The 22,201-nt window shown below is 40.7% G+C and overlaps 2 protein-coding genes across 3 annotated transcripts; one reads left to right on the plus strand and one right to left on the minus strand.

The window, feature by feature from the left end:
* Positions 1-9,159: 9,159 nt before the first annotated feature.
* rnf114 (ring finger protein 114) lies at positions 9,160-13,126 on the minus strand. The gene is made up of 6 exons (XM_028410684.1): positions 12,934-13,126; positions 12,318-12,468; positions 12,007-12,113; positions 11,755-11,869; positions 11,455-11,562; positions 9,160-11,374 (listed from the first exon to the last, which is right to left on the minus strand). Exons 1-6 carry the CDS (start codon positions 13,065-13,067, stop codon positions 11,309-11,311), a joined length of 681 nt encoding a protein of 226 aa, XP_028266485.1. The 5' UTR covers positions 13,068-13,126; the 3' UTR covers positions 9,160-11,308.
* A 494-nt stretch (positions 13,127-13,620) lies between these two features.
* Positions 13,621-19,110, plus strand: spata2 (spermatogenesis associated 2). 2 transcript variants are annotated; one of them, XM_028410343.1, is made up of 3 exons: positions 13,621-13,706; positions 14,604-15,439; positions 16,079-19,110. In XM_028410343.1, the coding sequence occupies exons 2-3, from the start codon at positions 15,092-15,094 to the stop codon at positions 17,432-17,434; spliced, it is 1,704 nt and encodes a 567-aa protein (XP_028266144.1). In that variant the 5' UTR covers positions 13,621-13,706; positions 14,604-15,091; the 3' UTR covers positions 17,435-19,110. The 2 variants fall into 2 exon arrangements, with proteins under 2 accessions (XP_028266144.1, XP_028266145.1); XM_028410344.1 differs by having other exon boundaries at positions 13,700-13,807.
* The last annotated feature ends 3,091 nt before the right edge of the window (positions 19,111-22,201 follow it).

The following is a 22,201-nucleotide window of genomic DNA, read 5'->3' on the forward strand; positions in this document are numbered from 1 at the left end:
TGAAGACATTAAAGTTCCTTCCTCTCAGTGGTAATCATTGTGCATTATTACACATTAAACATGCACTAATGTACAAATGATCAATTCTGTGGTAAGACAACAACCAGAAAGTAATTAAAACTTTTAGGGAGCATTGATTTAAAAACTACTTTGCGGGCTATGTGGAAAAAAAAAACACATGCTGCACATAAAGTTGTAAAACGGGCCTGATGAACGGGTCAGGATGCTCACTGATGAAAGTTTCTGTTCAACAGAATCCGGGAATGTAAAGTAAATCTCTGAGTGGCTATGGCAGGAATGCAGGTGGAGGAAAGCGCAAGGGAAATGTAGCGTAATCTCAGCCTCAGCCACGTTATCGGCTGGGCTTTTTAACACAGGGGCCAATTTAATTGCACTTAAAGCAGAATGGCAGAACATCAATCTTGATGAGTGGATCTGCATCACAGCTCTCCCAGCCCAATCTATCACTATCTATGCCTCTGGGTAGCCTCCCCCTCAACGCTAACACACTCATACTCATACACACTCACTCGCTGTCCCATCTGCACAGTCCCATAACCATACAATTTTATGCCCTGTGTTTGAATGGGATCTTCAAAAAGCAAAAAGCCTCTTAACATTACAGTAAGTCTAAATGTGTAAATATTCTGTAGTTTTAAACAAATCTAATAAAGTCTGGTAGTTCATCTTTTGACCTGTCAGAATTCATCATTCTGCTCTGTGGCCCCAGGATGGAAATAAAAACAGGCAAATATTTTCTTTACAATCTGTTAGATTATGAACAGGAGAATATTGTGTTTATTGAGGATTTATTTCATCAGTGTGGATGCACAGAATATATCCTGTATTTGTAGAATACATTTTTGCTGTGTCATTTTTACTAAGACGGACTTCTAAGTAAAAAAAATGTGCTTTTTTAAGGTGCTTCACTTTTATTGGTCAACATGCATTTGTGCTGCAGCAACAGAGTATAGGTTAATTGCCTATTAGCCATGATTACAGCTGTTCACTGTGTAGATGTGTTTTTAGATTAGTGCATTTCCTTAGTCAATGTATGTGAATTACATGCTGGCTCATTTACTGTTGAAGTAAAATGTAGCTGGCAGGATACAAGCATTAGAACTTAAGCCAATAGTCCTGTGGTTACAGAATGGTAACTAACTCCTGTGCCATAAGCATCGTGAACTCTTAGTGGCTATGGAACACTTAAATACAGAGAGTACTGGCTTCATCAAGGCCATAAAGCATCTCCAGTGTTGAAAGCTAAGGACAGAGCCTATAGAGGAGTAATGATCACTTAATGTGGTGACTCTCTCAACCACTCGCACTCTTTTCTGTCCATCCCCACCCGCCCCCTTTCCCCGACCCCGCACCTCCTCGTCCTCCCACTCCCAACTGCTACATTAGCAGGGATAATAAATGAGACTCCAGCATCACAAGCATAAACTTTTTATGACCCACCTAACCAGCCTTATCAAATGTGGATGTGATTACTCTGCCAGGTGACAGATGGAGAGATGGATGGACAGTGGTGAAGGAAGATAGGGAGTGCAAAGGAGGAGAAATGTAGGTACTTTTCTGGTGGAAATAAATAATTATTTAATATTATGTCCATAAAGGAATGATGAGTGTATGAAAGTAGGAAGTGGAAGTGTGAAAATAAAGGATGAGGGAATAAAAAATGAGAGTAGGATGAGAGGGTGAGACGTGGGAGGATGGGAGTGTCTCACATGCTGCTCTGGATAGCTGCTTTGAATGGCCTGGTAAGATGGAGTGGACAGGCTCTATGGACCTAGTGAATGGAGCCTTTCTCTTCTACATGATAACTTTGATCCCTCCTGTTTCCACACACCAGTCAGCAATATTGTTAAGCAGCAGTTGTTTAATACTTTAACTGAGTCCTGCTATGGAGACGAAGCATGGATGTGCTCCCAGCCCCCCTCTCTCCTGTAACTGTGGGTTTCCCATACATCTGTATATACTGTACCTCTAACTAAACTGTTATTGTAGGATACACATGTTTAGGTAAACACAATAATAAAAGGGAAGGCACCATATTAGAAAAGTAAAGAAAGAGAGATAGTCAATCACATAGGTATCCTAGTGGGACACCTAAACATACCTGTATCAAAACTCTACTGTAATCAGGATGTGATCATTTCATATTTTTATCACATGCAGTCTAAAAAAGATGCACAGAAAGCTTTTATTATCACTGCTTCAGGGATGGCATATTTTTGCAGGCCAACCTGCTGTCAGCCATGGTTTCTAGACAAAAATACAAATAAGATTTTTCTATTTGCTTGTTGATTCTTGCAGAAAATAAACTCTGAGACAAATAAAAGTTAATGATGCTTATATTTTTCTCAGTAATGTTTGGACCTGAAGATTATGTTTTATGAATTCAAAGGCAGGAAGTGAAAAAGTATTTGCGTACAGAGGTTTAGAACAAAGCTCCAGAAGTTTTATTTCATATATAATAAAGCAAGAGATATAGAGGGAGAGGTTTATAGTGTTATAAGCCAGTGGGACTGCTGTTTTGTATAAGTATCTGAACAAGAAAGTGTGTGATTGGCACATTAACTAATTACGATGGTGTTATTTAATTTATGTGAGGCTCTTTCTAAAGTCTGTGAACACCTTGCCATGTTAGCTGTATGACTGATAGTGGAAATGCATGCTAAACATGTTTGACATGTAGTTTTTGTTCTGCCTCATTAACAAACGGCCCAAGTATGAAGAGATCAGATTAAAGGTAATTAAAATGACAAAAACACACCATCATTCCTAATGCAGCTGTAATGATGGCCTTAGTGTAGCTGAATGCCAGTTCCCTCCACCTCTTCTTCCTCCCAGTTCCTCCCTCCGCACATCCCTCTCTGCAGCTCAGCTGTGGTTACAGAATCATTAACCTGGCTCTGTGAGTAGGATGTGCTGACAGAACACTCTGCTATTGTGTTTCCTGTCATTTTCAGGAAATCAGGGCTTCCCCTGCTGTCGAGGTAAAGGACCACTGAATGATAAGCGACAATCCCTCTCTTCGCTAATCTTTTTATTTTATTATTTTTTTTCTATGTTTATCTCATTCTCGTCACCCTTCTTCACTGTAGGTCCCTCCTCATTAGTTGCTGATGCACACAAAAGTCTCAGGTTCAGCAGGGTGGCTAATTTAATTGCACATTTAGAAACCAATTAGAGTTAGGTCTAAATATGAAAGTTTTTGAAGTGAAATAATTGTCCCTCATACATAGCATCAAGCTATAAAATATCTACCGGTACTTCTAAAATAAGAGCAACACCGGGATATGAGTGTAATTCAACTCACTAATTCATCTATCACATAAAAATACACATGAACACTTGTTTTAACTAAAAAAATCTCAACAATAAACAACAGCAATAAACAATTAAAAGCTTTGAACCAATACTAAAGCAGAGCTATTATATTGCACTGCAGTATTGTCAGGTGTCTGTTATTTTGGCCACCCCCATATTTGCACTGATGTAAGTGATGGAGTGGACATACTCTGTCATGAGGAGCTCAAAGTTGACGCTTCCTTTACATGGCAGCTGCGAGGCTTCAGTGATGTATCAGAGTCAGCAGAAGCATTGATCAGAAACAGGGTTAATCATTGCTTCGGGAACCCAGAGGAGATAGAGGCTGCCCGGGGAGAAGTAAGCAGGGCGAGTGGGCGGCTGCTCCGCAGGAGGCCTGCAGCTCTACAGTAAAGGTATTCTGGTAGGACATTAACTTCAGTATACTGACTATACTAATAAAAAGATGTTGCAGTTGAAACGATGTGAGAGTGAGGTGACTGACAGGAGCTGCAATGTAATCCCCTCAGCATCCGAAATTTGGGCAATGAGAAGCTGGGTCTGTGCTGCTAGTCAGCAGTACACATTCACTTCACTGAGCTGGGGAGTTAATAATTCAAAAAACAGTGAGGAAAACAGGCCATAGGCCTGAGTGACAACAGAAACAGGGAGACACAGTAAGAAAAAGAGCAGAACCTTGAAAATACTGATGAAAGCATGACATGGCATGAAGCTGTGTATTCATATAAACTACAGTGACCCCTCCACCAGCAGAGACCTTTCATTCCATTTAGCTTCCCCTCCTCTACTCTGTCCATCCTCTTCTCCTCTCACTACCCGTCCCTCTGGGATGATTCTTCACTGTGACCTGGCGTCACCGCCATCACGGTTGCCAACATCAAAGTCCAGGATGCTCTCTCCAAGAAAGCACATGAGGATATGAAGGAAACACACACAAACCTGCACATAAATAGCTGCAGAGACACACATATATATATATATACACACTCTCGCACATGCACAGATACTTGAAGGAATGTCAGCAATGCCAGTAGGAAGGATGAGGGGCAATGGGAATACAAAGAGGTTCAACTCCTCAGAGGGGAAGAAAAACAAGGCAATAAAACCATCATGTCAAGCCAAGAATCTGCTGATGGCACACATACATATACGCAAGTTCAGGCAGACAAAAGAGAATCTGTCAAGCAGATAAAGCCATCACTTCTCCTTTTCATCCTTGGTTTTGTCCAGAGGCGTCCCCCTTTCACCTCTCCTCTGCCCCGCCAACACTTGTCAGGCAAGAGAGTCATTAATGTTTAGCTGGGCAGTGATGACAGCGCTGACAGCACTCATCTGTCTAAGAAGACAAGATGAGAGACAGGGACAGCCCATCAAAGGGTGCCACTTAGAGATAGAGGGGGGTGGAGGGTGGTGGAGGGGGAAGTGAGGCTGGACTCAGGAAAGGAACGCATCTTTCTTTGCAAAGTTAAAGGTTACGTCACCAAGGTGGGCTATAAAATGATGCTATTGTCATCTCTGTCCTCCCCTCCTTTTCCATGTTTTCTTCCCATCCACCTACACAGAGACCCCCCACTCCCCCAACCCCTCCACTCCTCCCTCCATGTGCTTGTCAGCAGTTTGATTCAGTACCTGCAGGTTAGTTACTCATTGAGCCGAGGAGGGACTGGTGGAGGTGTATGGATGGCTGTCTATGAGCAGCAGCCACTGGTGGTTGGGGGGGGGGGGCTGCTTCTTGATTGACAGATCTGCCAGCATCGTCCATTTGCTCCTATAAAGACACAAGATACAAAGCATAGGAAGTGAAGGGAGGAAAATACCTTTGAATATGAATGGTACACTACAGGGGCGGTTAATAATTGGGAAGTGTTCCACTATTAATCTGAGAGGAAAGCCAACGTTGGGTTTGGTGTGCTGCTTTCACTTCAGAGGGTACAGTTAAAGGATCACATGTGGATCCTAGAAGCACCCAGAAATTGAATGCTACTATTCTGCATTTTGTCATTTAGAAGAGACTGTTCATCTGAAAGTCTGATTGATTAGGTGTGAATGTGTCTTCTCCCCAATATAATAAGATAATGAGTTTTTGAATTGTATTTTTTAGGTGTGGAGAATTGATGTACTTTTTATCAACAATTCTTCACATTGATATCTGTAAAGTACATCCATTTACTAACAAATTTTTTGTTCAAATATAAAAAATGGAATGCTTTTAATCAGGGTGTGTTTCCCTCCATTTTTCCAGATACGTCATAAGTTAAGTGAGAAGGTACTGTGACTGCTCTGACAAGTTAAGTAGAGGGAACGGGACCATTGTCTTTCAAATCAGCTGTCAGTGTGTTTCTGCTGTCAGCACTTTGACTTCACTATACCTGCCTGGTTAATAATCGAGCCACTCTGAGCTCCAGGCTCCTCGGAGGTGTATGGCCCACCATCACAGGCCCCCATCATTGCCACAACAGGACAACATCTGATTGACAGATTAGCAAGCGCTGGCGTTTTTCAAAGAAAGACATGGGGGTGGCTGGAGTGGAGACTGGTGATTGGAATTGAAGTAGACTCAAAGAGGAAGTGTGAGGTCCACAAGGTGTGTGTGTGTGTGTGTGTAGTTGGGTAGGAGAATGAAAATTAACAGATCTTTGTCGATTGTGTATAGTGATGAATATACCAGGTGCTGCATGAAGTAAAAAATGTGCTTGTTTTTTTGTGGAAAGTGGAAAAGACTAAATGTTTACTGTACTGTAGACAGATCACTTTTCTCTCAGAACAAGACTTGACTTCTTGTGTGTCTTAATATCAGGCAGTTTTCCCTGAAGGTACTGGGGACCCAAGAAGAAGTAGCAAGGATTAGACAGTATGACAAACATTGAGGGTTCCTTTGAAAGTGAAATTGCCTCCCCTATTGGACACTAATGCTGCTACAACCAACATTTATGCCCCCATCCAACACTACCCTGATAAGGCTATCCCCACTTCAGTCCTTTCCTTCTCCTCCTCCTCCTCCTCCTCCTCTGATTCCCTCATGAGGTTTGATTTCAAATGGAAAAATTAATGGGAGAATAATAGCCTTGGGCTTTGTTCTCCTCCACACACATCTTAGTTGGTCTTCAGGGGTACAGAGAGAGGAGAGTAAGATTTAGATCAATTCGCCTCACTTGGCCCGATATTCCATTGTGACATTCACAGATACACCAGGGACTATGCCCACCTCGGCTTCTTTTACACCTTAGAGGGCTTAACTTTCAAATATTAGTACAGCGGCTGCTGCGGATTTCAAATAAATAAATAAATGAGGAAGCAATGATTAGCAATTCTCCTGGTAGTTCTATCGGTGTGTTTCATATTCATTTTCACTTCCAGGAGAATATTTCTGCAGAAACAGTGATTTTGAGAACTTTCTAAGTTTTTAGGAGGGCTTTTAAAACCAGTGCAGGGAGCTGTGAAGGGACACAAGTTCCCTGTTTAGATTCATAAAATGCTTGTCAAATAATTGTTCTTGCCTTTTAGAAGACTTGAATTTAACACAGTGACAGAAGAACAGAGTACTCTTTAAAGATAAGAGTTGTCCTTCCAGTTCAGAGTACATTTGTTATATGCAGGAGTCATAGTGCAAAAATAGATGGATGTGCGCACACACACACATACACACCCACTTCAGCTGATACAGGGCCAGGTTTGGTTGCAGGCGTTATTAAATCAAAGTTAAGACTCAGTGCTCCCAGGCTACCAACACCAGAAATGTGTGTGTGTGTCTGTGGCTGGGGTAGGGGGTCGGTAGTTAAAGAGTTTAAAAGCGGAAGAGGAGTTGGTGTAGAACTAGTATTGATGTCAGGGAAGCCCATTGGCACTTTCTGTTCAAACATTTTGTAAGGACCGACCTGCCGAGCGGCAGCACCCGGGTGGCAGGAATCCCGCTCTTCCTGTTTCTCCTGACTTTGAGGAATTTTTCGGTGAAGAAACTCCCAGTGCTCTCCTCACATGCCCCACACCTTATCGCAGATACCTGCCTCAGCAAAAAAAACAGAAGAAAATAAGAGAGAGAACTGTCCAGGCATTTTCAGGAGTTCCTGACTCTTGTTACCAACAAAAGCCTTAATGTCACAAAACTATATTTTTTAAGATCGGATACACATTGCAATGCCATGAGGCAGGATTTATAATTTAATGTAAGCAGATTTATTTTTAACCATTGTCCTCTCCTGTGTTTACACACTTAGTTCTGTAGTCATAGAGTATATGGATTGCTTCTTTTTTGCTTCTTTCTTTGTTTGTCATTATGGACCTCCAGACCTGGTGGTCTACAGCAGGGATGCAATGGTGCAGTTGAGAAAGCATGAATGATGCCCTATTGTTGCCATACTCTGCTGAGCTAATATATTTAATCATCTGCAACAGAATTGCCACAAAAGTTATTGACCTCAAACCTTCAACATCATTATTGTGGACACATGCAAGAAGCTGCACGACTCTACTCCCTCTACCTGAGGCCAAGCGCTTCACCCATGTATGTTAGATCTTATTCACAGATTGTAAATCTAATCCCTGAAAGCACTGATGGATGTAGACTATTGACTTATTTGGGTAGAATGGATAGAGGGATGGATGGAGCCTATGAAGCTAAGGAAATAACTGTTGAGAATCTTGCCAAAAATCAAGCAGACAGTAAAAGAGTCGTCTGTGCCAAGCTTTGATATAAAAGCTGCTGTACCCACTTTTATTCAAACATCATAGGGAACAGCCAGTTTAGACCACTATTGAGAGACATGAACCTGGTTGTTGAATTTCAACCTGCTGTGATTTTATTATGGTTAGTGTACAGGTGGAAGAAGAGGCTTAGAATACACTGAAAGACAACAAAAACTGGGAGAGTGGTGTCTCGGGTAGAATGATGGTACGACACACTTCTAAAACAAGCCACCGTCCCCACCGTCTCTCTCTCTCACAGTGTGCCTTTAGGGTGCATGTAGCATTAATTGCTGCCTCTACAGAGCCTGCAGACTGCACACGCGATCCACTGCTCGCATCAAAGAAAACCACGCTCTGAACTTTATGAAATTTTTATTCAATGTGTTCACTTCTCTTCCCTTTTCCCCCCTCTCTTTCTTCCTATGCCTATTCCCCACCTTGGCCCCCTACTCGCTTTTAAGCTGCGCCACCAAACAGACAAGAAAGACTTCTCTCTGCCATGTTTTTCGGCTCGACTTCCTTCCTGCCCAGAAGCGCTTGAGTATCTCGTTAGTTCTCTCACAGCTAACATCACTCCTTTATCTGCCAGGAGCAAAAACCTGAATGGGGTGGTGGGGGGGATAAAGAGAAGAAAAGATAAGAAAAAGGGGGGGTGACATCAAGAAGTTTGGTGGGTGAGATTCTCTGTTGAGCTAGGTGTAAAAACTGTAATATCATTTAGTTACTGTAATTACAGAAGGGAGAGGAGGAAAGAACAGAGATGAGAGGGTTTTCTTTCCCTGTGGACAATGTACACCGAAGGGCCCAAGTTTCATCATAAAGTTAGCAAATACATGCAAAAACACACTGTAAGATCATTGTAGGTATGACATGACACTGCCCTGGTTTTTAATACATGAACAAAGCTTTGTGGAAATCCTGCCTTATTCAATATAGTCCACAATTTTTACTCACACCTTTCATTACAACAGAGCAAAGACTTTTCAATGCACCCTGCTTCTTGTTTTTCCTTTTAACTGCTCTTTCACATTCATACACACACACACCAACACTGTGGTCATCCATCAGCAGTGAGTGTTGTTTCTTCCCCCACACGTCTCATACACACAGGTATAAATCACTACGGCTGATTTCTGAGGCCAGGGTTTAAATAATTAAAGAGCTTTAATTTATCAGGATTTAGCACCCTCTGACAGTAGGGCTGACAAAAGAGAATGAGAGATATATTGAGAAAGAAAAAAATGGTCATTATACATTAGAAACACTTCTGAAATTATTACACATTTACTGGAGAGAGAAAAATGAACATCTGCCTAAGTGGAACCAAGTGAAGAGACATCAAGGTTCTGCTTTAGAGCTACTTAATCTGCATGTGAGTTTTTTTTTTTTTTACCTGTTGGTAGAAGACAAATGCAAAGATTTGCATTACAGGGAACTGTATATGGCTGATTGCAGACAATTACAAGTGAATTGATTTACAAGTGAATGGAAAACTGTCAAATGATAGACACAATTCACATTGAGAAACTCAAACAAAAACAGGCAAACAGAATTTTTCTTGCAACTTCAGATGATATTAGTTTTTGTGGAAGCATACATTTTTTTCCAGAACTGTTGAAGTGAAAAAGTGCTCCTTGTAAAGACCGAAACATCCAGGATGCTGTCATCAACAGCATCGAAGTGAAGTTATACTTAAACTATGACAAATAACCCCATTAAAATCTGTTTCTAAATACAGGAGACATTTTGTACGCAGCATTTGAACAACACCAGGAACTAAACACAGTGAGTAAGTCACGCTTATAGAACGAAATCGGTGTTGAATTATGTCTTGCAAGAAGAACCACGAGGCTGTCGAGGGCCAGCATTTGTCAAAAATGGTCAGACAAAAGTAGAACTCTACTGCCCTCCTGTGGTAATAAACATGCAAATAAATTTTCACCACAATGAAAAAAATAAACAAGAAGAAAAAAAAAAACTCACTGTTTATAACACACCAACATTCCCCTACGTGCATGTTTTGATTTTACTGGATGAACTATTAGCCCTGTGAGTTTTGGAAGTCAAAAGCAAGATCTACCAGCAGGCACAAAGACATAAGGGAGAAACATTACAAAAGAGCAAACTGCCATTTCTGGCTCTGTTCGACCCTCATATTATTTATTCTTTCCAGTAGATCTCCAAAAACAGAAAGAACACACACACACACACACACACACGTACACACCGTCTCACATACACTTCACCCAGAAACAGGATTTAAAAAAAAGACAGAGCTTTAATCTCCCTCAGAAACAAACAAAATCCCCCTTCTCCCTCTCTTTATGTGCAGTCACTCGTAGAATATTATGTTATTGTTAACATTACTTGACGACTTCACTGAGTGAAGTATTTTCTCGTGTGCTGGCAATAATTAGCCACCTAGTGGTCAAACCCTCTTATCATATCAAGTATTGACAACAGGGAAATTTCATCACAACTTTGGAAGTTTTTGGTTATATGACACAAAGTCGATAATGTACGAACGTCTTAAACATCATTTTAGCAGATACTCAACAGACTATTAAGTCTACTGTCTCAGCTTTTAGGGGGGGGGGGATAAGTGATTTTCACAACACAATATCACTCCTAAGTCAAACAGTACTATATGCTTTTCTTAACCATATTGTGTTTTTTTTTTTATTTCTGAAATTTAAGCCTATAGATCACACAACCCTGTTTACAAAACAAGTGGGGGTGTTGTATAAAATGTAAATACAAACTGAATGCTTGTAAATCATTTAAACCTTATTGTTAATTGATATTAGTACAAATTTTCATTTCATTTTTAATTTAATGCCCTCAACACATTTCCAAAGTTTGGAAGTTTTATTATGCTAAATTACATCTTGTGGACAATCTTATCTTAACTAAATAGGGTTAAGTGACAAATTCACCATTCACCATCAATTTAAGGGTAACAATGTGAGGATTTTTGGCATTAAATACAAAACAAGCACATATTTATTGATTTTTTTTAGATCCATGACATATTGTCTTTGTACTATTTTCAATTAGCTATGAGTTTTAAATGATAATCAGTTTAGGACCTTATGTATTTATTTACATTTTATACAAGTCCATTGGGATCTGGGCTGTAGTTACTATACCAGTTCCCAATGATAATAATTACCCATTATAGTACAGCAGCACCATCCTCATGCTAAATGAATGATGATACAGTGTGTTGTGTCTTTTCAAGAACCTCTTCCCTTCACTGGATTCCTCCTAGTGGATTGTTCTTCACACTTCAGTTGTCCAAAAGGGAGCGCTGTAAAGCCTCCTGAATCATCGTGTGCTCATCTGTTGAGTAATCCTGCCAAGAAGCAAGCAGAAAAGTGAGCTAACTGAAATGTTGAACATAAAAGAATCAACAAATATGAGCGCTTCACTTACAACAAATGTATCATAAGAGAAAGTGTGTCTGATCTTCAGGTGCTGGAAAAAGTCAGCACTCCTGTAGTTAGGGTCCCCCCAAGGCATTGAGGCACAGATGGGACACACCTAAATGAAAGTGAAATTAACACACCAAATGTTTATGAAGATTCTCAGTCATCCAGGTCATCATACGTAGAGAAGATTGAAGCAAGGCGTCTGGACTTGTAGAGTTTTCTTGAAGACTCTACACCAAATACAATATACTAGTGGCTAAATAAAAAGGTGTGGCTATATGAACCAATAATGTGGATTTCTTACCACTTGGCGTGCATCTCGAGCATGTTTGCTAGTGCAATGTTCAATTAGGCCATCCTGATCGAGGTTCTGGCAGTTGCAGTAGGGGCAAGTGAAGGTATAGCGATTTGGCACTGAACTATGAGAAAGACAAAGAATCCCAAAATATAATATTACTTCCTATACCTGCATATACATGCGTTTCAAAGTGTGTAGTTGTTTGGCATCTAGGACTCTGGTCAGCAAAATCATAATAAACCCAGTTTAAAGGCTCACCTGTTGATGGCAGGCTGTCTCTGGGCAGTGGTCCTCACCCCCTCCTCAATGTACTCCTGGTATTTTGAACAGGCAGCTGTGTGGCTTCGCATCTGAGAAAGGCCAACCTTGTGCAGAAACAAATGTTAGTCACTACATACTACTACTACATTTGACATCTGCATAACAGAACTGCCTCTCTACTACTTGAATATAATATAAATTCTTACTTGTGTTCTTAATGCATCTTAAGCCTTTACAGCAACGTTATGTGAATGATCTGCCTAAACATGTTTTAATATTTTATCTTTATGCCATAAATAAAAGCATACCTGGACTCCACATCCCTTGCAAGCTGCCACAGACGACTGTATGATAGCCTCTAGTTCAACAGCTTTAGTACAGGGTCCCAGAGTGCTCCGACATACAGCACAAACAGGTTTCTGTGGACGCAAACATTCCTGCAAACAGCTCTGGCAGAACCTATAAAGTAAAGTGATATATAACAGATAATCCACTGAATTAACTGTAATGTTTTCTACACATGCATGTAAAGGTGTCTTATGTTCCAGACTTGAGCTTCCTGTAAATATGACGGAAAGCCCCACACCTCAAGAGGGCGCAGGGACTTGTAGTCCTTTACAGTGGCTTCAGGAGTCAACGCAATACAGATCCAAACTACAACTCCCAAGTGAGGCCTTCTCTTTGATGTAAACAAAACTGAAACTGATTTACCAAGCCGAAATCAGGTTTTCCAGATATAAATGCAAGCAAAATAAAATTCAACAATCACGACACAAGCAGAAACACAAACGGCAGGTGTTTCGCTACGCTTGTGCAACGTCACGTGTAGAAATCAAGCCGTTTCCTCCATTGTTTTCACCACGTATCGCTGCATCGTTGGTGGTTATAAGGGGAGGGCGATCGAAAATAAGGCAAAATACTCACGTATGGCCGCACTGTGTTGTTACAGGACTGTCGAAAATTTCCAGACAAACTGGACATACGAATTCTGACACATCTCCGCTCCCGTCAGAGACGTTTTTCTGCTGTGCTGCGCTAAACCCTCCGAGCATCGCCATTTCTTTTCTTCACCGAGTCAGTCCCCCACCAGCACCGAGCGTTCCCGTTACAACGTCACCGGGTTTGGGTTCTTTTTTTAAGCGCGGGGGGCGGAGTCATAAGCGAAAGTATAATCTAGTAAATAATTATCTGAATAAAAACTGGATAGAAAGTTCCAGAGCTACAGTGACTGGTCATCACAACACACAAAAGCAACAAAGCACAATGTAGTCATGGGTAATTGTTTGACATTATTGATTTACTTCCTCAAAATACTAACCATTACATAATAATGATAATAACAACAACGATCATAATTATAATAATATTAATGATAATACAAACTCACTTTAAATCAAGTTCCTTCACATCCTATACATGTCGCATTTAGATGGAATTCAGCTAATTTAATCCACACATCAGTTTTGTAATATTTATTATTATTATTATTATTATTATTATTATTATTGATACACAGCCCCCCCCCTACTTGTAGAACAGAAACATTTGTTGGGTTTAAGGGGCTCTGCATCTCTTCTTCCTTAACACGTGGGTCCCTGAAGCTGATGAACTGTCAGGATGTGCGCATGCGTATTGCGATGATGGGAATTTCCAACAGCTGAGGAGGCGTAGCTAGCCATGGCTAGCACTTGTTAAAGGTAAGATGTGCGGATGGTTGTGTTTGTGGTTAGAAAACGGCGTGGGCACTTTGTGGAAATATGCTAACAGTTGGTTTTCCATGGGCCTTGCCGAAATGACTGTATGTATAGATAATTGACCAAAATATGCGACAGATCGCCATGTAGCGATGTAACGCCCTGCTAGCATAAAGCAATTGTTAGCTAGCCAGCCTCGCTGAAATGGGCGTTCACTGCTTAACTAATACTCAGCTGGGGGGCCATGCCAGTGACAGCATCGTTTTTTTGAAGTCATGCAGCATAATTGTATAAGCTGTCAGAGTGTTCTTCTTTATCACAAGTGGTAGCAGTGAACTGTCTGTTGTTGTTGTTAATGCGCAATAGTGTTGCATGGTAATGTTGATAGCTATGGTTTGCTAGCTGGCTGTACGGATGATCGTTCAGGTTGGGAGGGAACTGGCATAACCAGCCAGCTTCCATTGAAACGACTTGCAGGGGATATTAACTCTATTACTGCGTCCTTGGTGGTATTTAACCAAAGCTAGGTGTACGCTACTGTGGTTTTAGATGTATTTATTGATACCTCAATGGCGAACACACAAGTGCAAGATATATTAGACTTATTTGTTAGTAGCAATCTTTACTATCTACTATGTAATTCCCTTAGTAGCTACATAACTTGGTTGCATACACAATGATTAGACTATAGACACTTAGAGTATAGATGCTGTCTGAAAATAGACTTTCCGATACCTTTATATCCTCTTAAATCTGTATATTTATTGCAGTGATAGTTCAAAATGCATTTTGTTCTATGCTAAACACACAGAATTAGTCACTAGAAACAAATACATTTATTTCTTTGTGTGTCAGAATCTGTGATAGTCCTTTTTATAACCCTCCTCTGTGTCATTACAGCTCAGAGATGTCTGGAAAGAATCACACAGTCATGAAGATGTCTTCTAGATGAGTGACCTTGACTGGCTCTACACATGTGAAACCAAGGACTGGATTAAATAAAACTCTCTACTAAATGCATAAAGTATAGATTCCCTTTGACTTCATCTTGCATGACATAGGACTGTTTGTCTGAAAACAAGTTGGGCTTTAAGCCAAACCCAGAGATGCCCGTACAAAGGCATCCCTACAGGCAGCAGCCTAGCTACGCCAACTGAAAACGCCAGACAACTACATCTGTTGTTTAAAGGATGTGCTGCTGAGTGGATGCAAAGTCACACTTCCCGTCCATCTCTCCAAAACATAACTTTTAGTCTCTGTCACTGTGTACACTTCATTATGGTGACCAAAGATGGTGCTTGAATGTGGCATCCTGGTGCAGGCTGCACTAAAAGGGGTGAGGCTCTCACAGAAAAGTATAACAGCTGACCGTTAGTCCGCTGCCAGTAATGGATGCCAAGTTAAAAGAGGACCTGTTTCGGAGGTATGTGACTGCACTGGAGAGGTGTCTGGAGGAGGCAGGGTACTACACAGGGACTGGAACTTCAGAAGGGGACAGAAGCAGACACAAGGACAGTGAGGCCCTACTTTCTACAGCCACAGCACTGCTAGGAGCCTACCAGCCGGATCCAGCACAGCGTTTCCGCATGGTGCGTTTCTATGAGGTGGTGGAGACTTCTCTCCGCTGTCAAAGGGGGGGTAACCTGAAGAGCCTGGAGAGAGCCTTTCACACCCTGGAAACCATCTGCACCAACCTCTTACTCTTCCCCTGGAAGAAGGAGTTCAGATGTATAAAGGTGAGCTTAAATTATATTGTTTAATTCAAAAATAGTTTAAAGCTGGTTCACTACAAACATTAAGTTCACATACTCTATTGTATTAGCTGGTACAAGAGAGCAGTGATCTTTATAAAGGCATTGCACATACTTAATAACTTTGTGATGATGATGTGTGAGCTGCAATTTAATAATGCAGGTTATTTGTGTGCTTTGTGATCCCATAACATATGCTGCAGAGAATGCAGTAACATCTTAATTTATATAGATGTTTTGGTATTTATTGTCTCACAGTTTTCCTTCACCATAGGTTGAAATGCAAAATTGGAAACTGCTGTCTCTTAAATTGTTAGCCCTCTGTTTTATGTCTTTATCTTATTATCTGAAATGAGATGTAGTAGTTTACAGCTGTAATTTTAATAAACACACACAAGTAATATATTAAACGAGCATAGGAGGATCTTTTTACTTCTGGTTACAAGCCAGTCACCTAGTTAATATTAATACTTGATATTAAACTTTTAGGGAAGATGGTCATTCAAATTGCTGATTTTTTTGTGCTGTTAATCTGAAGATCACATATCCTCATTTTATGTAACCTTTTCTATATGTCCTATCAACCCATTTAAAATAACAACCTATTTATTATTTCTTTTTCAGACCTTCACTGGCCCATACGTGTACAATCTGCAGTCTGCCATTTCTGATGCTGAACTTCGAACGCTGATGCGCACCATTGGCTACGCCTGTGACCATGATTCGCAGTTCCATTTGCAGGAGCATCCAGGAGGGACGAATCATCTCCGCCAGTTGGCATTTGAGCTTTTCCTGGCCCAGGCAGAGTGTCGTCTTCTGGGAGAGGTAGTGGCTCTGGCCCGTGGTTCAGCTTCAGAGCTGGAGGCGCTGGAACTTCGCAGAGGTTGCAGAGATGATGCAGCTGGCTGTGCTGAGGCACTCCGCAGACGTGACAGCCTTGGGGCAGATATGGCACGGTTGTCTGTGCGGCCGCTGGATATAGAGAAGCCTCATGCCCACCACCTGAGGCGAGGGAGCCGGCCATCTAAGTCTGTGGATGTTACAGATGGTGCTGGTCACTGGCATGCAGCAGTTAGCAAACCTGTCTTGAAGGCTTCATTGAGTTTGAGGAAGGAGCCCCTGTTTGTGGATGCAGAGGAGGATATGAAGGATGAGATCATTAGGCCCAGCACCTCAGTATCTCTTTCCTCTGTGGTGGCTCCACCCTGTTATAGCCCTGTTGCAGATTTCTTCCCAATTCAGTCACCTCCCCCGGCTGATCCATACACATCCTACCATCTTTCCTCTTTGGATGAGATTGACTTGTACACAGAGAGGGGTGGTGCTGGGACAGGAGGAAGGCAAACCCCTTCTCGACCTCCATCCAGGGAGCCTCGGGATGCAAGGGATGGGTGGTTGCTAAAAGCTCATGGCAGTGTGAAGTGTCAGGGTTGTGGGCTGGGGTGCTCCAGCATGGCCTCTTGCCAGAGATGTGACATGATCCTCTGTGCTGCCTGTCATGATGTGGATCCCTCCCCATGCTGTGGCCTCCAGGACTACCATCCAAAATCTCCACGACCCCTTGATGGGTACATTCCTGTCAAGGAAAAGCTCTCTGTTTATTCTAATACTCATTCCCACTCCCATCTCCATCCACACCCCCTCACACTGACCCACTCACATTCTCATCCCCACCCTCATCCTCAAATGGTGGAGAAACCCCTTATGTCTTCAAAGCTGTTTGCAAGCAAGTCAGTTGCCTTGACAACACCAAAGGGAGGCAGCAGTGAGCGAATAAGCATGGGGGGATCACGATGCGGGTTTTGCAACAAGCCAGGTGCATCACACACCTGCGTGAACTGCTCTAAGGTGTCATGTGACTCATGCATGGGCTTGTATGCAAAGGATATGTGCACACGAAAGAATCCTCAGCACAGCTTTGTGCCCAACCATCAACTCAACTTCAAATCTGGCACCATATCTCATCTGGTGTACCGATGAATCAGGCAGACAATTCACCCCCCTCATACTTTTTATTCCACCCTCTTTACCTGCAATGTAGTCTTGCACTATTGCTTTAGCTCTCTACCTGCTTAAACGATTCATTCACTGTTGTCCCTTTTATCTGATGGTCTTTTCTCTCACCCGCTCCTGAACTTTGTACATTTTCTCTAACTGACAGTAGGGCCGTTAAACGCACATGCCACAGAGAGCCATATCGTCTGCCCATCTCTCTGCCTTGTACAACTTCAGGCCTTTTATCTATTTCTTCTTCCTTTTACCTTGCTACCTGCTCTTGAGTAGTCATGTGATGTTGTAGCGCTTCCCAAATTCCTCAAATTTTGCCCTCCTCAAAGGGAAACTGGAGAAAAGAGAGGTTTAATTTTCTCTCATTTTGAATGAAGTCCGTCCAAATGAGCATATATACTTTGCCTAACTTCTCAGCTAAAAATTCCTCTAACGTATAAATATATATATATATATATATACAGTATATGTGTGTGTGTGTGTGCGTGTGTGTGCGTGCGTGTGTATGTAGAAAAGACCTCTAAGCTTGCATTGTGATAAAGGGGATCTTTTTAAACTTGAAAAAATGTAGGGAAAAAGAGAAAAGATACACTGGAACTCAATAAGTCAATAGTATATATTTTTAATCTCTATTCTCTAGAACAATGTGAGACTGTTAAATGGGCATGAGGTCTGGCAGTGGGACTTTTTTGTGGGGTGTAAGCTTACATACATGGGTGTGGGGTGGGGGATATCTCAAAGGGACTCATTGAGACCATGGTCAGATGCCATATATTCTATTTAAAAGATTATGCCTTGTAAATTAACCCTCAATTGTTTGTGGTTATATGACTGAGGTTTAAATGCTGCTGTTGACTTGAGATGTTAAAGATGTGTGGCGTTGACTTTCTTTTGGGTAGCTGTGTCAGTTCCAATCCCCCTCCACCCCCCTTCATTACACTCCCAACGCCCTTCATGGTTCATGATGTCGTCGTGCCCCAATCAGATGGTTTCAAGTCAGTCTCAGGTGGGGTTGTAGGAAGTCTCATGCTGGGCCACAAATGAAGTGATTCTTTGATAATGTGTAAGCCTGTTAATTGGTTGTAGGCAGTATGAAAGTATATACTCTAACATGGTTTCAGTCTACCTCAAATGGCTTCAGCTCATAACACCCAGTGTGACATTGTGGTTTCAAACTAGCCCTTAAAATGTACAATATTGTATTTAATGCAATGTGCTCTGATTTTCCAACTTTAGAAAGCATTCAGCTGAGTATGAGGTCAACACATTATATTTTGTTCGATAATCATAGGCTTAATCATCTGAATGATAAGTCACAATGTATTCTGTCTTGATTTAAATTTTGGTATGCGTGGCTGTCACCTGTCAGTTCTAATGCCCCTCACCCCTCAAGCTTAAACTGTGAAACAGTTGTTTAAACTCTGGAAGAAAAAAAAGTTTTACACGTAAGTTTGTGGTCTAAGGGAGAAGGAGTCAGAGTGAAGTTTTTTTTTTTATCCATCTGAACTTTGGACAGGAAGTATCACTCAGTGGTCCTTATTGCATCATGTGTAACATACAAAAAATGTTATCAAATCTCACTTTAAAATTGTGATATTTTACCAAAAATGTTTATTCTACAAGTTTCAATTAAATTCTTTGAAATACAATATCTGCACTCCTGAGCACAAGAAAGCCACGATTGACTCACTTGCAACCAGCAGTTTAGTTGAGTTTTTGATTGCGATTTTTGCTTATTTCCCTGCATGCCCAGAATGTAACTGTTGGCGCAACAATGATTTCATCACTGTCAAAATAGCAACCACTGAAGTTTTACCATCAAATCAAATCAACTTTGTCACACACAGCTGTACATAGTACAATGCATAGTGAAATGTTGGCACCTTTTGAGATGAAGTAGTTGCTTGAAGGTGCCAAATCACATGAGTATGACCAGTGTTGGATGGGCTAAAACATTTTTATGATTTCAAGACACAACATACTAGAAATTATGCCACAAAAATGGATTTAATCTCCATCTTCCATAAGCCACAAACCTATAAATCGACCCGACCAGCTTATTTGGTACTAGATTAAATTGTTCTCAGTTCTGTTTGTTCCAGAGGCCACTAGCCACTAGCCACAGTTATGAATAGACTCAATGTATTGCTATTAAACTACATTTCACTGGGGCTTAATTTATATTCATCTGCATGTAAAGCACAGAAATTGCATGATTGAAGCGATTGATTCATCAGCAAGTTTTGTTATAATGACACTAAAACCTCGACTATCTATTGTACGTGGAAGGGACAGGGGAGTGTGGCATCCATCCTGGGTAAACATTGGAAACTGGCGGTCATAAATTTAGCAGGTACCTTCAGTGATTACACGCTAATTCTCCTTGTAAAGGGAGAATTAATGTATATTGGAGTGGTCACCAAGGGCTAATTTAAAATCACATTTCATTAGACAAGAGTCTGGGTTATTTTGACAGACTACCTGTGCTACTAAAGCCCTTATGTTCTGTCAGGAATAACCTCTAAATGCCTTAAGCTCATTCAGCTGACTTATCCTCGAGTATTTAAGTTCTTGATATTGTTATTTAACTGTTTTACCAGTCTGTTGTTTAAACATTAACATCTTTACTGGGCTCCACAAAAACCACTTCAGAGATGGTAAAAATTACAGACAGGATTATAGAATTATGCAGCAATTTACACATGTGTGTATATATATATATATATAAGGAAATGCAGAAATAAAGGGTGTTTTTTCTGGGAAGTTTCTTGAAAGTCAAATTTGGTTTATATTGTTTTTGTTTACATACAGATGTAAACTCACTTTGTTTTTTTAGAGATGATGCCTACTCTCATACTTCTTTTCATTCCTTTTCTTAAAATCTGAAATTTGTGTTTTATGTTATCTCAGTAATGAGAACATAGGAAAGAAGGGATCTTTTGACACCAGTCAAATGTTTTTGGTTCAACATTACCTAACCTTGGTATCAAAAAGTTGTGAGTGACCTTAGGGGAGGTGTGCAATTGTTATGTTTCCATCTACTTAAGTCTTTTCTAAATAATTTGAATATTTATCATAGAGAAAAAATGATTCATTTACTCAGCTCTGTTCGCAAATCATACCAGCAACAAAGACGATTTTCAGAAGTATTGAGCCATGTTGAAAGAGTGGTCATATTGCCAAATGAAGAACAAATAGAAAACTAAATCCTGTGGCTTGCCTGGATGTACAGTTAATGTAACAAATCTGTGATTTTTTTGCTAAAGTTTAGCCTTGTGTCTATAGACAATGGCCTTTTTAAGGAGCCAAGAAAGAAAACCATCAACATAGATACCTACTCACACACCATGGGATGTGGATTTGACTTCAAACAAGTCGACTGATAACTTGTGTACGTCACTACAAAGGGCTAAACAGTCTTCAGGGCTGCTGCTAAGTTTGTGGGTTTAGTGAGAACTTGTCATAGGTATAATATCTAATGTGGAGCTTACTCTACATCTGTTGCTGGATAGGAACTACTGATGTTTGGAAAAACAAAAGTCATGGAATACATCGAGCCATTTGAACATTTGATTGGTTTAAACCCACACAGTGAGGTCATTGTGAAAGTCAATACTCCCTTTACCTCTTTGTGTGGTTATCTTACTGATATTAACAGTGGTGGTGTAGTTAGGCAGCCTGTTTACCATTCCTTGTTCCCCTAACCCTTTCTTGGCATGCTCTGTACAAGGCCCATACCCATGTACCCCAACCTCCCTCCCACCCCCCCCCCCCGACCACCTTGGCACTGAGGATCATCGCACAATGTGTATGTGAAGGGGTATGAACTTTATGATCAATATGTGGGAAAACATGGGGGTGGAAAGGGAAAATAGCCAAAATTGTTAATTGGTGAATATATATATAAATATTATATATATATATCTATATATGAAGAGACATGGAACAAAACATAAATGAGATTTTATAAAATAATTTCAAGAATAAAATTCTAAAAAAAAAAAAATTTTCTCTCTTGATTTATTTTTTTATGTATTTATTTTTTTTTTGCATGACGAACAAAGACACAGAATTTACCAGTTATTGAGTCATCTTGGGTTATGCTGTCGGATCCTGTGTATCTGTTCTGTAATGGAAGCAGCCTAATAGAGGAGGATGGATGGAGTTGATTTACTTATCAACAAACATAAGCACCACTATCACAGTTTTTTGACTGATGTCCACCTTAACTTCTCTGTTTGGTTTCCAGCTCTTTCGGTGCTGAAAGTAACTGTTTATATAGTGAAAACTATTAACCATTCACCTCTGGCTGGTTTTGTGTTATAATTAAAAGCTAACACAAGCTTTTAGGCTGCACAGTTCTACATGGGCTGACTTCCCATTGTGACCAGTAGATGGTGATCAATGTCCATCTGTAGACCTTGAAAGTGCTTTAAACATATTTTATATGACTCACTAGACTATTATAATAAGCAGTATGAGTTGTTTTTAGTTAGTTTTGAATTAAGTTGCGTGTCATGTAACACATTTTCACCCTAATGATTTAAAAGCACCGAAATATTTGTGGATCGGTTTAAAAAGGATACTGTCGTTGTGCCCCAATCAGATGGTTTCAAGTCAGTCTCAGGTGGGGTTGTAGGAAGTCTCATGCTGGGCCACAAATGAAGAGATGTATATGTATATATTTGTATCTGATTGGGACACGATGACAGTATCTTTTTTAAGCAAATATTTCGGTGC

Source organism: Parambassis ranga, chromosome 7, assembly GCF_900634625.1.
Source record: "Parambassis ranga chromosome 7, fParRan2.1, whole genome shotgun sequence".
NCBI classification, from domain to species: Eukaryota; Metazoa; Chordata; class Actinopteri; family Ambassidae; genus Parambassis; species Parambassis ranga.

Bases quoted from the DNA above. Each gene is read 5' to 3' on its own strand.
- spata2 (XM_028410343.1), top strand. From the start codon at position 15,092: ATGGATGCCAAGTTAAAAGAGGACCTGTTTCGGAGGTATGTGACTGCA. The intron at 15,440-16,078 runs GTGAGCTTAAAT...TTTCTTTTTCAG, and splicing joins AGGAGTTCAGATGTATAAAG to ACCTTCACTGGCCCATACGT.
- rnf114 (XM_028410684.1), bottom strand. From the start codon at position 13,067: ATGGCGATGCTCGGAGGGTTTAGCGCAGCACAGCAGAAAAACGTCTCT. The intron at 12,114-12,317 runs GTATGCTTTTAT...TTTCTGCACAAG, and splicing joins GCAAGGGATGTGGAGTCCAG to GTTGGCCTTTCTCAGATGCG. The intron at 11,375-11,454 runs GTAAGTGAAGCG...GCTTCTTGGCAG, and splicing joins TCTCTTATGATACATTTGTT to GATTACTCAACAGATGAGCA.